This window comes from Labrus bergylta, chromosome 13 (genome assembly GCF_963930695.1).
Source record: "Labrus bergylta chromosome 13, fLabBer1.1, whole genome shotgun sequence".
Taxonomy (NCBI): domain Eukaryota; kingdom Metazoa; phylum Chordata; class Actinopteri; order Labriformes; family Labridae; genus Labrus; species Labrus bergylta.
Window position 1 is genome coordinate 23,004,966 of NC_089207.1, and position 18,758 is coordinate 23,023,723.

General features: G+C 39.0%; 1 protein-coding gene across 1 annotated transcript; it reads right to left on the reverse strand.

The window, feature by feature from the left end:
• Positions 1 to 4,320: 4,320 nt before the first annotated feature.
• LOC109989348 (high-affinity choline transporter 1-like) lies at positions 4,321 to 18,475 on the reverse strand. Its single transcript, XM_020641063.3, has 9 exons — positions 18,151 to 18,475; positions 16,445 to 16,701; positions 15,824 to 15,937; positions 14,993 to 15,148; positions 14,726 to 14,874; positions 14,344 to 14,487; positions 13,856 to 14,009; positions 11,572 to 11,789; positions 4,321 to 10,126 (listed from the first exon to the last, which is right to left on the reverse strand). The coding sequence occupies exons 2-9, from the start codon at positions 16,626 to 16,628 to the stop codon at positions 9,491 to 9,493; spliced, it is 1,755 nt and encodes a 584-aa protein (XP_020496719.1). The 5' UTR covers positions 16,629 to 16,701; positions 18,151 to 18,475; the 3' UTR covers positions 4,321 to 9,490.
• Between the last annotated feature and the right edge of the window lie 283 nt (positions 18,476 to 18,758).

Genomic DNA, 18,758 nt, shown 5'->3' on the forward strand with positions numbered 1-18,758 from the left:
TTGCATCTGGACCTCCTATAGCCTTTAAATATTAAAGTACTGAAGATGACACACACACGCATGCATGCACACACACACACACACACACACACACACACACACACACACACACACACACACACACACACACACACACACACACACACATACACAAGCAGTAATTTTGTTCTCTTAACATTGAAAATATGAGTTTTTGGACACATTTTAAACATGAATATGCCCCCCTTTTTTCTGGCCTGTACTTATTGTAATAGTCTGTTTGTTGCAATAATAAAAAATTAAAAAGGAGCGGAGCCATTAAGATATCACATCTTGGATGACAACATGGAAACATCGTAAAGAGCTTGTTGTATTAAGCTGATGAAGCTGCCCATGTAGTTTGAGAATTTCAACCCACATATAACACTGAAGTTCTGATGCATCAGCACTAATACTATTTTAGTTTAAAGGGTGGTCAAATTGCAGCACATTATAATCAGTGTGTGTCCATTCATTGTTTTTCCTCATAGTCAGACCAATCATTGCATGTCTATGCATGGATGTCGATTAATTTAACAGTCTAAAAAGTATTTCAATTATACTGTCTGAAAGCATTAAGAAATGCATTGTAGAAAAGCTTAACGCAATTAAACTGTAGGATAATATAAAATCAATAAATAAAAGATAACAAGGGGTCTCAAAGAGTACAGTGTGGTATATATTCATCAGCTTTTTAACAGCCTTCCTGGTGTTTTCTTTTTCAAATCATTTTAGAAAGAATAAGTCATGAGCTATGCTGCAGGGCTGAATGCACATGTGAGCTTGTCTCTGTGTTTGTGTGATTTACATGATACTGATGACGTTTGGGGAATTCTCTTTGGTTTTAAAACACAGAGGAAGCTTTGGCGAGGACAAAGCTTGAGTCATGAAGCCTGTAGCAAGGCTGTGGGGGTCGACAGTGATCCATAAAAGAAAATATATAAATACATATTAATATAGAAACAGAATGCTTATTTGGTCAGCTCTGAGATCAATCAGAGGATAATGATGCATAACACATGATGAATACTCAACATTTTGAGTATGTCTTTACTGGACACAAGACAATGGACAGAGTAAGATACTGGGGGGGGAAAGAGAGTGGGTAACAACACGCAGGAATAGAGCGAGATGTCAGGCCAAAGATGGGCCCTCTGGCCTCAAGGGTGCTGGCTTCTGTACTTGTGGCTTGCGCACCAACCACTAGGCTCCTGGCACCCCAAAGCATCCCAGTTCAGGGAATGGCAAAGTTCAGGTGGCCTGCCTGGAGGCAAAGCATCCAACCAGGACAGTTCAGGGGGGCAGCCAGGAGGCCAACCAAACAGGCAGGCTAGATCAGGGGGGAGACCAGGAGGTGTAGGCCTGGCCACCGGCAGGAACACATCAGTTCACAGGACTGCCAAAGAGTGCACAGGAGTGGACAGAGTTGCCAGGTCATCCAACGGAGACACATGAGTGAGCAGGCAGGACCTCCGACGAGGAAAGAGGAATTGGTAGGGCCTCCCATGGAGATACAGGAGTAGGCAGGACCTCTGATGAGGAAGCAGGAGTCGGCCAGGGCCTCCCACGAAGACGTAGGAATGGGCAGGGAATCCCACGGAGGCACAGCAGTGGGCAGGACCTCCCACAGAGACACAGGAGTCGGCTGGACCGCTGACGGAGAACCAGGTTGGACCCCCGACGGAGAACCAGGTTGGACCCCCCATTCTAAAACAGGGGGCTGGAGTCGCTCAGCCGGCACAGGGGGCAGACGGCGCTCTGCCGGGACTGGGAGCCGAAGGCCCTCTGATGGGAGCCAACAGCGCTCTGCCGGGACTGGGAGCAGACGACACTTTGCGGGAACAGCTACATAGGGAGTTCTAAAGCACTAAGGCACAGAGAGGCGGAGGCCTGGGCTGGTACACAGGCTGCTGAGGTAGAGGCTTCGACTCGAAACCCAGCTGCTGGGGCAACAGACACTCTGGGGTGCTGGGTAGTGGAGACAGGACATGATGATGGGTGCCATTCCTCTTTCTTTGGCCTCCTCGTGAAACAAGAAAATGGCCTGTCTAGTTCCAGCCCAGGGAGACTGTCTCAAATCAGCTCTGCTGCTGACATTCAAAGAAGCAATTCTAAAAATGCTTTGAATGTAGCTGATTTTGGAGAAAAGAAATCAAGCTTCTCCAAGGGGTCTGCTGGGTCCATAATTCTCAAACTCTCAAAATGTAAAAAATATAAAACCAAATCAGACCAAATCATGACATAATATTCACCTTTAAAAGAAAAAAACCCTGCAGTGCTCTTGCTCAGCATTATAATTTATCAGAAAATACACAATGTTTCAGTCCCTCTGGACCTTTGCCAAATGTGCTCTCCACACTTTCCACAAGCAACAGTATGTATCTTTTTTTTGTATCTAAAATAAAAGTTCCAAAGTCCCTATATATGATCAATAACTTTCAACAGGGAGAACAGCGTCTCTCCCATGTACAAAGTGGTCCGATCGACTCTTTTTAACACTACGTAACTTGGACAGCAGGCCGCGGTTTTCTGATGGATGAAGCTGGGAAGAGAAAAAGACAACTTGACCTGGCAAGAAGCTGAAACCAAAGGAACTATTGGACAAGCTTTACACAATGGCAAGAGCTTCGCAAAACAGCAGCCGCCTATCAAGTTTGATACCGATCTGGCTATGTCAAAACCTTGTGTGTTTAACAATAGTGCAGTTGCACTCAGAGACCTTTGGTGGGCGCCAAAGCGCAGCAGATTAAATTCTTACATAATGTTGCTTTGAAGGCTTCAGTGATCCCTCCTGTGTACCGGCTTCATGAGATGTGCAAACACCTCCTTCATCACAATACCAACAAAATGAGGTAAAATTAAAGCAAAAAAGTTGTCTTTTAATTTATTTCATTATTATTCACATGAACGTCTCTTCTGACAAATAGCAGAAAGTAAAGGTATGAACCAACAATATTCACAAGTATAGGGAAATTAGGATAAATATAGAAATACATTCTTTGCATTATGCTGATTGATAATATTGGACAGATAAAAATGACTGGATTTTTTCACATTATCATTTGCCAGTGTAGGTCAAGTGTTATTAAAATGTAAATAAGAATAATCTCATGTTTGTTTTTAACAATGCCTAGTACAATTATAAATGCTTCCAATTGTTTTAATAAACTGTAACTATTAATTACTTAATCAAACCTTGTCCTGTGTCTCCTGTATAGTTTCGCTGTAATCAGTCTTTTTCTGAGCTGAATCTGACACATAGACTCATGCAACAGTTTACTGCTGTTTCTAAAAACATTCAATAAAAACATAATTTAATTAGATGTGTCTCTGATATACATATACATATATATATATATATATATATATATAAACAAGATATACTCATCTTATTGCCTCTTGGCTTCTGTGTGTTACTGCTCTCTACAAAGACATTATGATCAGAGGGATAATGGTTCCTGATTTTATTTTGCAAGGAGTATTTTGTAAGTAATATTCTCTTACAGCATCCTGCTTTATAATTTGATGAAGTCAGACAGATCTCATGTCTGTCACCTAAAGGCAGGTATCTGACAGGGTGGCAGGTTTCATTTGAACTTACACTAATGCTGTTTTACCTGCCAACATGCCTCAGATTCTTTATAAAAAAAACAATTAATACCTTACTGATAGGTTTTGGTCCGGAGGCAGTTGAGGTGCTTACACGTTTCCCACAGGATGAATCCGTGACAGTCGAGGTGTAACATTAAATGGCCACTGCAGAAGCATCTGTAATTACAACAAAAATGTCTTCATATCTTGAAGCGTTAGCTTACAGTACAAATCAAGATTTAAACACTAAGCATGAGGCCTTTTCACATATTCCTATGCGAACATGATGGCGTATAATACAAAGATCTGGTTAAGTACTCTGACCCTTTTCAGATTTCAGTCGAGTAGTCGATGTTAGAAGATTAGGAAAAATAAGATAATAAACTCCAATAAGAGTTGCCATGTTTCAGTAATGCAGATGCTGTCATTTCATGTAATACCCACAAATTATTTTAAAGAAGTTAAACGTTTGCTTTTATAGATCTAGTGCATCAAGATGATTAATGCATCATTGTGCATTGTGCAAGTGGTTAACTATAACTATTATTTACATGATGTTAAATTACATTTTAAACATATTATTGTCAATCTGTTACTTGTTTAGGCCTCAAATCTTCAAGGGACATGGACTTGTGCCACATTTATGGCAACATCTGAGATTACTCACAAAACAATAAATCAATCTTGCTTCTGCAACTGACTGGTTTATTTTTTCTTCTTATAATGGGATGAAAGTAATCTAAAGACATTGTTGTTTTTTTTTACATTACAGATAGTTCCTTTTAGTCAATAATAACTTAACATGACATCTTCTCCTGAACCTGCCTTTTTGCAATTAATTTATTTTTGTTCATCCTGGGATTTCAATGGTCTTGTTATTTTCTATAAGTTTTCCTTTAAACAAGATGTAGTAATAACATCACCCATGAGCTTCAAAAAGCTCCTACAAAACGTCTTTCATCTTGAACCATATAATACACAGAACTTATTGTCTTTCAGTAACAAAAATTAAAAGATCTAATAGCTTTTGTTATTTCAGCACCAAGGTTGAATTTAATATTGCCGGGGGGAAAAAACAACTTTTTCTTTTTTTTTTAATTAGTCAGGGTCAGACTGGTGTTGTCATGCTGCTATCTAAGAACTGTTTTTTGTCTGAATGTGAATTGTTGTCTATATGTGTGTGTGTGTGTGTGTGTGTGTGTGTGTGTGTGTGTGTGTGTGTGTGTGTGTGTGTGTGTGTGTGTGTGTGTGTGTGTGTGTGTGTGATTGACAGCTCTGACAGTTCTGGCAGTTATAAGATTCTGAGGTGGGCGTTTTGATTGATGCGTCCAAACAGGCAGCAACCCTAGATTAAACCCTCCACTCCACAAACACACACACACACACACACACACACACACACACACACACACACACACACACACACACACACACACACACACACACACTTGTTCTTCATATTTGAATTCTTAAAATTCAAAGTCTACTTGAAAAAAAAGTGTAAACAAACAAATCAAGTATGCAAATATGTACCGTACATATTGACAGAAAATAAGATTGTGACTGTGCTAAATGATATGATTTATTCAACTGACATGTTTACAACTATACTCTTATAGACACTGCATGAATAAATAGATAGCTCTAGTTCCACTGTCAACAGACGACATTTTCAATTCTGCATTTAAAAGTAGACTTCTTTTGTTTCTGAAGCTTTTTTTATATATATATACATATATATATACATTTATCACACAAAAATACAGAATCATTGCAATTTACGACATATAGCCACAAACGTGTCAGAACGTGACCTGACATTGATTCTTTTCTGTGTGCGTTCAGGTTTGTGAATGAATCTAAACCACGACACACTCAGGGTGAGGCTTTCCAGATGAGAAGGAACGTTTACATTCACATTAAAGTTCAATGAGGTTGCCTGACACTTTGCATAGCATCAGACCAGCAGTCGCCAGATGTAGTTTGAAGCTGACGTCACATTAATGACAGATCATAAATCCCATAACTCCTAATTATGTTTCAGGGTTAGGAAAGGGTCAGGCTGGGATTAGTATATTTTACTGCATCCTCAGCATATTTGGCTACATACAGGGATCAGGTCCCCTTCACCCTAAAGAATAACTAAGGCCATCTTGCTTGTAAAGGGTAAGGCTTGGGTGATATAACATTTTTTTCCGTACCAAATCGATTGAAAAATATTAAATTTATTGATCCAACTAACACGTATTGTCTGTGTAACTGAAGCCTGATGTTGCTTGTTACTATTTATGAATGACATATTTCCTTTTTCAGGTAACCATGGACACCGTTGGTCAACATGAGTTCAATATACACCAACCTGCTGCCTAAATATGCTAATCTAATGCTTCACTATAGTTTTGTAGCCCCAGTTTTTAGAAGTTAAATCCTTCAGAAAGAATGAATGTGCTGTGGAGCTTAAAGCCAGACATAGGGTAAGGAAGACAGACAATACCAGGAGACATACTGAAACTTCATTGGATTTGGTGTTCATTTTTGACAATCAAAAGGATATAGAATACCACAAGCCTTATCCTTTAACTAAAAACAAGTATAAACAAGTGTGTCAAACTCATTTATTCGTCACAGCTGACCTTTGAATTAAGGCAAGTCTAAAGCTAAAAACAACAATCAGAGGGGAGTTCAACACATAGAAGTCAATTGGACAATAACAACACTTAACAATGTCATACACCACTGTACAAAGTGATAGCCTCTGTACTAAATTCCCCTTATACAGAGCAGCAGGGTAAATGGTTGTTTGAAACAACCAGATCTGGAAACGTGGGAGGACATTTGGATGTTTGCGTATGAGGGTGCTCCATCAGTAACATTGTTACTTTCCTCACTGAGAGTCACAACACACAGTGTAAAACAAACCCTTTCCAACCTCACTGCAGCATTAATCAAATGTCCTGAGGGCTAATCACCTGGGGATGTGATCAATAATGACCAGTGCTACTGACACCATCCTGGGAGGAGCAATCATTTCCTGTCTCCGCTAACCTGCTGTGGCTGCCCAGTCGATACAGGTTTAGGATGAGCAAATGAACTGTCATACACTCACACAATTACACAGACAAGAACACATCCACACAAATGATGAAAGGGAGATAACTTTGGAGAGATCATTTTAAAGGACCAAGTAGATCTTTTAAATATATGAACAAAGTTTGCTGTTACACTCATCAACGCTTGCGTCTAGATCTTAGAATTTCCATATACTTTCCAACTGTTAAATTGAAATCAGATGTGCTTCATTGTTGTCAATGTATTGTGGTGTGGAAATGCACGTTATAAAAATACAATACATGACATCAAAATGAAGCTAAGTGCTACTTGGAATGTAAACAGAAAAAAAAAAAAAAATCCAGGTCATACTAGATCTGCATAAATAAGGGGGTTGTAAGGAAAACTGGGGTTCTAGTAGAAATAAATTCATACTCTTTTGGATGATTATTCAGTCCATATTAATGTCTAGTTAAAATATTCAGTGCCAAAATGTTGAAGTTCAAGGCTGGGGAGGATGTTTAATGTGTTTCCAAAATTCGACAGCTACATCTGTGTATTACTTTACATGACCAATTACTGATGATTGTGAATTATATATCATCATAGCCAGCCGCACTAATCTACGTTTTTATTTAAAAATGTTGATCAAACAGTGAACTACTTAAAAGAAGATAATAATAGTAATACACTTTGTATAGTGCATTCTTCATCCCATTGTTTCAGACTACCTTAATATTTCGGTTCATTGATTGCTTGAATTCCTTTTTTTCTCTGTAGGTGAAAGAGACAGCTATCAGTCTAGCTTGGTAACACTAGTACTGGCAAAAAGCCTCATTTATCCCCAATGTGCCTGGTAATGGAACAAAAAGGAGTGTGAATATTGGGTTTATCTTTGTAAGGTTGGTTTTGATTTTACATCAGCTATCTGGCAACAGCAACAAGAACATATAACAGTACACTGGCACACGAGTTGCAACTGTTCAAATGGTTTCCCTTTGGAAGAATGGCCGCAAAATTGGGGGCATCAATAGCTCAGTCTACTTGGACTTGGATTAGGAATCCGAGGATTGCCGGTGCAAATCCAGGTTAGGAACAAGTCTGTAAATTGTAAATTGTAATAGTTTAGGTTGTCATGACTTTGTTTGCTGCATTTTGCTGTTGCATTTTATTTTCTTGGTAGGGCTTGGTCATTGCATCCTTTTGTATTTACAGCGCATTAGCTATTAATATAGTTGTTTTGGCTTTTTGCTAAACAGTGCCATACGTTTCTGTCTTTCCATTGTTTATGAATTTTAGTTTCTCGTAATGTTATTCCTTTGGGTTGTTGCAGCTTGTTTCTCCTTGATGTTTTACCTGCCTGTAAAACTAACCGCTACTCGAAATCGTTCATCCCCTCTGCGCTCAGATTACTGAATGCTCCATAGGCTTTATTTTTATTTATTTATATTTTCACTCCTTGTGAAATCTGTTGTTTTTACCTCATCTTGTCTTTATTTATGTTTCTTTCTCATATGTACAAGCGCCTCCACACCAATTGCCCCAAGAGGGATTTAAAAAATAGTTTGAATTGAATTGAATGTTGGCCACTCTAGAATATTACAGAAATATATATATATATATTTTAAAATGTTGATAGTGAATTTTACAACTGAACAACACTTCTCGTAGCCTTTGTCCAGCCATTGTCCATAATTTACTACGATGACGTGTCTGCACTGTATTTCTCTGGTTACAAACCATTCATATACCCATTTGCTATTAATGCATATTTTCATCACATTATTGTTTCTACTCCCACTGACATCTAATTTTGGTCAATTGCAGTCTTACCATGTGTGTAAAAATCTCTCAGTGAACACTGTGTTTACACTGTATTTCTATATTATTATTACTGCTATCATTATTTATATTGTAATTTTTAAAACCCCAGTATTTTTCTATTTTTCCAACTTGCTTACTTTATTTAATTTTTCTCCTTTTGACCTGATGAAACAAGTGAATTTCAACAATGGGAGATCAATAAATCGTATCGTATCTTGTCTTGTTTTACCATAATCTGGTCTCTTGCAGAATCATCCAATGTCAACCTTTAGGTCGAGAGTTTAGATATATGCACTTGCTGTGTCTGTAATGAGAGAATATGATTAGGAGCAAGGTGAGCAGACCACATGAAACAAGCAAAACAGAAAATAATCTGAACTAAAAACATGGCATTAACTTGCAATTCAGAACAATGTATTTATTTTTACGACACAGGCCTTAAAAATATTATTGCTTTATTAGTAAGAGTACCCTATGCAAACTAAAAAGTTAAGGTCTAAAAATGTTCTGGAGCATTCCCCCTGATATCAGTCATCATAAGTGCATGTACGTCATCACAGACACACTGCTATGCGGACATGAATACTTGGTTAGATATTGCACTATTCTCATGACCCACAGCAAATCTGCACAAATTGTCAAAGAAAATTAGTTTTCAAGCTTTCATTGTTTTTGCCTGAAGGTCCCTTTGAACAACGAAGCAGCACCTAAATGAAAATGGTTGTAGCTGTTACAGATTCAAAGTCAAAACAAAAAATGAATGAGTGTGGTATGATACAGCTGATGACAGTCAACCTCTTGGTTCTAGGCAAAGGATGTTAAAAAGGAAGGAGGCACCATGCCATCAGCAGTAAACAAACTTGTAGAATCACGTGGAACCCACAACCGATTTCAGTGGATGTGGCTTCCAGTGTGGCAGTAACAAGTTTCCTGAAGAATGTGGACGCCTCTCTGATTATTCCTTCTTCTCCAATTTCCTTGGTTCTACTTTCCTTTGTGCCCGTGTTGGCTAGTCTGGACTTAAAGCCCCATCATCACTGAGGATCTCAGCGTTGTTGAATGTCCCAGCGAGCGACGCACCCAAGGCCTGGTTGACAGGTGCCATCTCTGAAAGAATTATGTTATCATGGTTGCCCACCAAAGTAGTTTTGTCCATGATCTCCTTGCTATGCTTGGACACCACAGCATCCAGGAAGTCATACTTGTGTGATAACATGCCGCTTTCAAATAGGTACTTTGTCAGGTAAGAAAAGGCCACATTGGCCAGGAAGGAGGCCAACATGGAAACAGACTTGAAAGGGAACCTCTGCTGGACAAAATGCTCTACATCCCCGGTGAGGTGATGGATCCTCTTCTGCATCACCCAACCAGGGAAGAAGATGAAGGGAGGAAGCTTGAGGTAAGGCTCCCCTCCACCAATGCGTAGCAGTAGACCAAAGATATAGCCAGCCACAGAGCCATAGGTGTTGGTGCCCTTGACGAATAAAACACTGAGAAGTTGGGGAAAGATGATGACGTAGACCAAGTCGGAGCTCAGGTACCAGAGGCCATACACGGATCCTGTCAACAAGGCCATAGCGGTGGCAAGAGCTCCGAATACAAAGATTGTGATGCGCATCACCCAAACAATCTCCCTGTCTGAGGCCTGTGAGAGAGAAGGAAGAGATAAGCGTGAAGAAGGAATTACTAAATGTTGAGTAGAGAAATATGTTAGTATGCTAAGAGATGTCAAAATGAAACAGAAGTAAGAGTGTAAATAATTATCTTTCAGGCTTTACTCTGGAACAACTTGCCTAAAGTTAAAATACCAATCTGCTGGTTTTAAGCAGATATACCAGACACATATTACTGTCTTAATTTAGTTTTTAAGCATGCTGAGACTTGCTTGACAGGATTGAACATGAAGTACAGCTGATGGAACTGTCATTAGTTTTGCAGATATTTGGTCATGAAAGTAATTATTGGACAAATGCAACATAATTAGCATAAATGAGCTATACTTGATCTGCTTTCATTTTTGAAATAATTAGATGCGCAGATGCCCTAGAGGTTAGGTCCCTCCCTCATTTCGGAGGCTAGTCCTCCTTGAACCCTAGGCCTAGGTTCAAGTCCGACATGTGTCTCCTTTCCCGTTGCGGATGAGGCTCAGTGGTAGAGTCGGTTGTCTCGCAACGGTCGAGGGTCTGACCCAAACCTAGCCACATGTCGAAGTGTCCTCGGGCAAGACACTTTGCAAATTGCTCTCTCTGCAGCATCTGGGTAATACTGATACACTTTGCATAGCAGCATAGAGGGTGAATGGCAAGCGGTGTAAAAGCGCTTTGAGTTGTCAGAAAACTAGAAAAGCGCAATAGAAGCTCAAGTTCAGTCACCATTTTTCCATGTCTTTCCCCAATTTCATACTCCTACTGTCCTACCTATTAAAGGCAAAAGCACAAAATTAAATCTTAATAAAAAAAATAAAAAAACACACAAGTATATTTTCAGTGCTTTTGAATCAGAGCTTGTCTGTTTGAATACTGACTCAAGTTTTGTGTCTGCTTTTGCATGTTCAGCAGGTACAATAATAACAGAATCCATTTATGATATTGTTATTTGTTCCTTTGAGACAACATCTGACATGTTAGACAGTAGTGTAGTGGTGCTTTAGGAAGTGGCTATACTCTTAAATTCCCCCCCAAAGGTTTTTTTCTTTAAGTGACCCGCCCAGCAGAGGATAAATGTTCTCTGTTTTGAACAGTTACCTGTAAGACTACTCTTGCATATTTCATTAGTGCATACTAGCCAATTAGAGACAGAGTAGGGAGGGTCATCCCTTCACCATCCTAAAAATTGCAGCATGTATGCATGTATATTATCGACCAATCATTGGTTTGAATCGGAGGAGATTTAGAAGTGGGTATACCCTATGGGGACTGAGAAATAAGTGGGTATACTCGGTATACTTGTTTATATCCTGCACTACACCACTGACGTTAGTAGTCCACTGGAATGAGATATAATTGATTAACAGAACATTTCAGTGATGCTTGCAACAACTGGCATCAAACTGTGCACATGTGTGTTTTGTGATATAATTTGTACTCTTACCGACTGCCGAAATGCGAGCTGATAGATGTTCCGAGCAAACATGGAGCTAGCTGAAAGAATGGATGAGTCAGCTGATGACATGACAGCAGCAGACACCGCCCCAAGACCAAAGAAGGAGATGTAGGGTGGGCAGAGATGCTGAAGCACGATTGGAAGGATCATGTCTGATTGATCCTTGTCCTTCGGAGCGAGTGAGCCATAAGAAGTCTGGTTCCAGTCTAAAAGACAAAATGAGGAACAAATTCAAACATGGTTGTTGTGAAAGAGGGACTTTTTCATATTAAGGCTTAAAAACCTGTTAAGACACAGCAGTAACATTCTCTACCTCCTAAAATCTTTGTGCCAAATAGAAATGACCAGTATGCCAAAATCATTCAACTAAATCATTGAACTAAATTCAAACAAACATACAAGAAATAATGAAACTCGTATATATATCAATGAAGTTGACTTTAAGTCTTTGGCACATTTTCCAATTCTGAGCTTAATAACATTTTGTTCCTGGGCAACTAATGGAATGTTAAGAGGAATGATTACTACATTACAATATTTGTACCGATACTTTAGCCTTTCAGAAAGCTCCCTGTGGTTGTACCTGTTTTAGTTGCTGAGAAACAAAGGAGCTGAAAATGTGTTTTTATGCTGGATTAAAGCAGAGGTTATCAATATAATGTTTTGCTGTAAGACGAATACAGCAACAGTAATAAAAGGTCAGGGGAAATTATTTTAAAATATGAATATTCAAGACATATTAATTGGTTTTTACACTCGATTGTGCCTTATGGGCCACTGGTCTGGATTTGAAGTATGAGCTAGAGTTACAGAATACATTATTTAGTTTAATTGGATTTTAATGATACATTTGATCTATAATCACTCCATGAATAATGATTTATGTGTGAACCTATCCATTTGTTCTCAGGAGAGACAATTCAAGATGATTCATTACAGAAGTTTTAGTATTTTGCCAAAGAAAACACTGAATACCTACAAAACTGACAAGTGAAAGGGCAATTTGAAAAGCAGCTAAGACAGCAACTCAGTAGCTGCTTTAAGGACCAAGAAACACGACCACGGCTTAAATTCTGATGGAGCGAAATGTTGTAAACCATGAGTAGTTCAGATTGCATGATAACATATTAGTATGATCATATTTGAAAGCAAGAACTTAACCAAAGTATAGCTAAGGCTGGTGACAGATTTGTCAATGGTTGTTTATTAGTGTCTAAGGATAAAGATAATTAGGATTCATCCTCTGAGAATGAAGCATGTCTCTTGTCATCATGTGTCCACTCTACTGTTGTCTCAATCTTCACATTCAGTGGGAAAGCATTTGAACTCATATCTCTCTTTGCCTATTAAAACCCATGACATTCCTCTGTCTTTCTGCCACATTTTTTATCCTCTTCCTCAGCCTCCAAAGTATACATACGCTCCCTCCCCTGGGTATTCACAAGCCGCGGTTGACTGGCACCAGTTCTACATGAAACAGCTTCGGCACAGATTAATTAGCTGCTCTTCAGATGTAATATTCACTAAATGGGCATGGTCTGATGGCTCTCTCCTCTACCCAACGTGACAGGATCCTTCTGATGTTGTTTACCCTCCAGATACTTTACGCATCTACATTAACACATCTGAAAAAAAGAAGAGGAAGCTGTTGGGGTGTAAACAAGCCAGGAAGTCATTGTGTTCCTTTTGATCACAGTTTCCTGTTTGGATAAAGGATCAGATTTCCTGGATGTTTCCATTGTCTTATGATGTTTCATTTACTGATTCATCAATGTGTGTGTCTGTGTGTATGCACATCACAGTCTGATATGTTTATTTGGTAAATAACAGCTGCTTAGCTGCTTGGCTGTGTGTGTAGAATAGAAATACTGTATAAGATTCTACTTAAGTCGTTTTTAAAGCCATCTTTAGGAATCCAATCGAGATGCAAAAACTATTTGCTGTAAATTATGATCAATACTAATTAGCTTATATCAAGTTCTATCCCAAAACTAACATGTACGTTAGTATTTTTCACAATGAAGCTAATGCATGAAGCAGATGAGAATCAAAGTATTCATACATTTAACAAAATAATCATTCAAGTTAAACCAAGTATTTTTAAGTCAGAAAAAATATATAGCATAAGCTCCGTCCTCTTGATTTAAAAATCAAACTGTTTTTATCCTCTTTAAATATTTATGAAGTAAAAGGTTTAATAGTTTATTGGTATTTAGTGCCCCAAAACATCTCTAATATAAAGCAGAGCCATGATTTATGCGTGTATATTTACCAGTGGAGGCCCCTATAGCTCCTATGAGGACAGAGGGGACAGCCATGACCAAGCAGCCGAAGGCGGCGAGGAAGGAAAGGACCTGGGCGTAGGTTGCTGAAGAGGCAGAGAGAACCCGTTGAAAATAGACCTGCCAGGGAATCCCCCCCAAAATCTAGAAACAGAAACACCACAGTCAATACAGACAATAAACCAATGCACAACAATCAGCAAGACCAACACAGCAGAGCTCTTACATTTACTCTTAGCACAGTAAATGAACAAATCTTTAATGGAAGTTTTCTTTCTGTCATACATAACAATACTGATTATGTAATAATAATAGCTATTATTTACATTAAAGGGTCAATATCCATCTTAAACAACCTTAAAACTGAAATACTGTTACAAAACTCCATGCCTAAAAGACTTGACACTGAATGTGTGTATACATTTAGTTTTTCCAAAAGTAGACTATTGATGCGCCCTGTTCTAAATGAATGGCCTACCAGCAAAAAGAAGTTGTCTGCCCAGAGCCATTTGTCTTCAGGCTCAATCTTCCCCAGCCAGGGTGACTGGTAGACTTCTTCCTTGGCTGTAAAACTGATGTCTGTGACGGCAGGATTGGACAGGGCAAAGGGCACGCTGACCCACTGTGTGGTAGGAGGGTAGCAGAATGCAAATATTACAAATGATTCAAAGGTCCTTCTTTGAATTATTAAGACATTAGAAAAACCTATTGAATTAACCTTTTGAAAAATACAGTTACAGTAGCAGATTTAGTCTTACAGCTGAAACCTTTTTTTAAATCAAACGGCAAACTAACCAGTGATTTAATTTATAGTCACATCAATAGTTATTGTTTGGGTAGATGTTGACAGTAAGACTCACCAAGCCCAGAAAGATGCAGAAAAGCTGGACCACATCTGTGTATGCGACAGAGTAAAGTCCTCCCACGAGTGTGTAAAAGATAGCTATCAGGGCTGAGATCACCACTGACATGTTGATGTCTATGTCCACGATCACACTCAGAGTGGCACCTATGGGACAAGATACACTTAACAATTACATTCTGGAAAAAGTGCACTGACTATGACAGTTTAATTAATGTATTACTGGTATCAGCCTTTTTCGTGATTCTGTCCAATCATCTCTTACCAAGGGCTGATAAAATGGCTGCAGACCAGAAGATTTCCCCCATGAGTGCGGGGATGAAGAGTAGCCCCCCCATTCTTTCTCCATACAGCTGCTGGAAGGGATCCAGCATGGTGACATAGCCACGGGAACGCATAGGCTTTGCAAAAAAAAGGCCACCTGAATGTGTCAGACATGACGGTAAGACAAAGAGTATAAGAAATAATTTCAGAAAATGTATTCAACAATGGTTGAATTGAAGATGGCCAGGGCTGTCAAACGATTACAACTTTTAATCCTGATTAATTAACAACATTTTAATAGTTCATTGTGATTAATCACTTTTTTTTTTCATCCCATGTTTAAAATTCCACTAATTACCATTTAAAAATAAAAAAAATGTCAGGCATTTTATTTTGAATTTTGTACTTCCTTAAGCTGCAAGTAATTTACTTGCTCTTTGAATTTATCCCTGCTTTTATTTTGAAATAAAACAACCTTCTAATAGATAGAAGGTTGCGACAGTACAGTAACTTAACAACAGTTTAAAAGTAACTCGTAAAAATCAAATACTAAATGAAAACAACTAAAAGGAACGACAAACAAAATTAAATGTGCAGCAGTGTCATTGTTTTCCATAACTGTAACTACAGAGAGGCACTGCTTATCCATGCGCTTAAAGGGACAAAATAGCATGCGATTAAAACAATTAATGTACTCGTGCGTAACATGGATAAAAAAATCCTCAATGATTTAATGTGCACCAGCTGTTTGTTAATGTAGATTGTGCTTGACACTTTACACACACTTCCTTTTAAGATCACAAATGAAACATTTAAAGACACTGGTTCTTACCTACGACTAGGCTGAGAGCATAACCAAACGGAGCCTGTGCCCAAGCCAGGCCATAGTCTGGAAGGTAGACATATTCTGCTGTCCCATTGATGTAGCCCCCACCCACCCAAGTGGCTGTAAGCAAGAAAAAAAACAACAGTGAATGACCACAAAAAAAAAACTAATGTAAGAAATATAGAATTAAACATATAGGAATAGTTTGGTGCATTTCGAGTTGCTTTAGAGGATTAAAATAACACAAACTTTACAAGTTATGTTAGTCCATTTGTAGTCTTAACCTCAGCCTGCAGCTGTAATTGCAATTTGGCATGGCATCCATTTGGGTGTCAATCAAAAATAACACTTGACCTAAATTAAAGTAGTAGTTTAGAAAACCAGCAGAACTGTCCGATAATAAAATAGTATGTTTTTAAATATTCAGACATAAAGACCACACATTTAGTTTGTAATTGTGGCAGCAGTGCTGTCCGTGCGTAAAAGACGAAGTAAGGGAAACATATTGAGTTTTTTTTTTTTTTTTTAACTTTAATGACACCCATGCGACTTTTCCACACACGGCTAATGTTGACCATTAACCAACCAATACAAATTTGGGTGAAACCTAGTGCTAAACCAACTCACCGGTCATTGTGAATCCTCCAACAAACAATCCGATGTCCCTTCCTCCGACCATGATGATCTCGCTTCGGTCAACGCCTTCGACCACTCCGGAGTTCTTATTTTTCCACGCTGCCCAGATGCCCACAAACAGAATCATGACATAGAAAATCACGATAGCCACAAGACCTTCGGCGTGGATGGCCATCCTTCTTTCGTCAGCTTTCACCCGCCGAGATCAAGTGCTAGTACGCGTGGATGGCTGAAACCTCATCAAGGAACTGAAGAGAAGAGTAAAAAACACATATCATCAGATGAGATTGACTTATATTTGAGGTACATATGTCACAGATGACACCACGTGACACGACTTTAAATCAGGTTTATTAACACCATAGACAGACTGTAATTACATTATAACTAGTGCTTTGGTCATTACTTCCATGCGCATTGAAAAATTACTGAAATAATCTGAAACAATTGTCAGCTTGAACATCAAACATTTATTTATGGTTACCAAGTTCTCAAAGCTCAATATCTTATTTGTTTTTATTGTCAGGCGTTCAAGGAACCCACTTTACATTTCACGAATCGGCTCTCAGTGCTTTCAGTTAGGATTACAAAGTATTTAAGATTCGGGGATTCGACTTTTACGCACCGATCATCTTCTCCTTTAGTTAAAGAATATCCAGCTATGGCAATAATCTTCCTCTGTCTCAAAGGGAATATAATCACAGGTCAATCCTAAATATTTCCAAACTAAAGTTAAGAAGATTAATTTACAGTTAAAGCTCAAATGATGAATCTCCATGAGTGAAAAATATATTTTTTTCAAATTTTGGTACAACCCAGGAAATAATTTCAGAGTCTTTTTGTTTGTAGCTTCCTTCCAGTTAAATAGAACTTGAGTGTGATTAAGTCCCTGCAGCAACATATGCAAACTGCTTGCACATCCCCCGTCGTTGCACATATTCAGAACGCAACATTATAAAGTATGGAACCAAGCTGGTGCCAAAAAGGCTGTTTGATTTAAACAAATGATCTACATAACTGCCATTTTCCCTTCAATCCTGTCAAATCACATTGATATAGGAAGGTAAAAGCGTGAATGAATCGTGACCATACCTTGCCGTTTCCAACGGACGCATACAGAAAAAGAAGTGGGACAACCGGCACTCCATCGTCTGTTATGAATCAGAAACTTCCTCACTATTAGAACTGGTCAGAATAAATTGCCAACTATTAGAGTTACATATGTGTCCAACTTTTAAGACATTTGGAGATGTTTAACGCACGCGCTGCTGCCTTACTTACACAGTTTAAGCAGTTTTTGTGCCAGGGCATTCACGCCATGTCTTTTCATTTATTTTTTAAAAAAGTGTCCAGGCTTCTTTGTAGCGCAATCTCGTTTTCAAATTAGGACTGGCGTGATTTTTCCGTGTTGGACTGCCGTGCGTAAAAGTCAATTGATGCACCACAGTCGTGACGCAGCGCAAAGAAACTGCAAACTCTTCACTAAAAAACAGACTTAAAATGTTTTCTGTCCGATGGGCTGAATCCCTGGATTCAAACCTGTGGGCTTCAGCTTCCAATTGCGCTTACGCCATGGTTCCAAACGGCCAGTATGCATTATTGATCCTTCTTAAATCAACATCTGTCAACATGGTTAAATGCAGTTACAGTCGGCCAGAACATATTAATGAAATAAAAGACTTCTTAGAAATTCTTACCTCCTGCGGAGAAAACCAACTAGATCTCAGAAGCAGGACCTTCAGAAGAGACTGAAAACGTGCCAGACTATTTTATGTCAAATAAATGTTAAGGAACAACAAAGTAATCCTCTAGGACGACCAAACACAAATCTCGTATGTTGTTTTAAGCCACCACTGCTTGTCGGCAAGAGAGGAGAGACGGAGAGGGAGAGAACGAGGGAGGGGTGGAGGTGGGTGGAAGGGTGGAGATGAATGGGAGTGGTGGGTTTATTGGGTGCTGTCAGGGTGTGTAGACTGTGGATGAATGTCTTCCAGGGCAGGACGAAAATAGCGTCTAATAGAGAGTGGCATGACGCACAACCTCTCCGGGAAAGCTTTCCAATATCATAATGTCGTATTGGCTATGAATGAAACCTTTACTTTGCCAGGTTACAGTTCAGGCCTAATTTACGATCTCGCGCAGCCCCAGCCTTTATTCTACTGACGCTGGAGCGTGGCAGCCCCACATACGATTATTCTTTTGTTTTATGACCCTCCTTACTCGTGCAACTCTGTTTACCCCGCCTAAGACCACTTCACTCAAAAGTTATTATATTTCAACTGTACCATAAAATCCAACCAGACCT

Coding starts and splice junctions, on each gene's coding strand:
- LOC109989348 (XM_020641063.3), bottom strand. CDS start 16,628: ATGGCCATCCACGCCGAAGGTCTTGTGGCTATCGTGATTTTCTATGTC. Junction 15,938..16,444: donor TGGAGGATTCACAATGACCG/GTGAGTTGGTTT, acceptor TCTTGCTTACAG/CCACTTGGGTGGGTGGGGGC. Junction 14,875..14,992: donor AGCCATTTTATCAGCCCTTG/GTAAGAGATGAT, acceptor CTTGTCCCATAG/GTGCCACTCTGAGTGTGATC.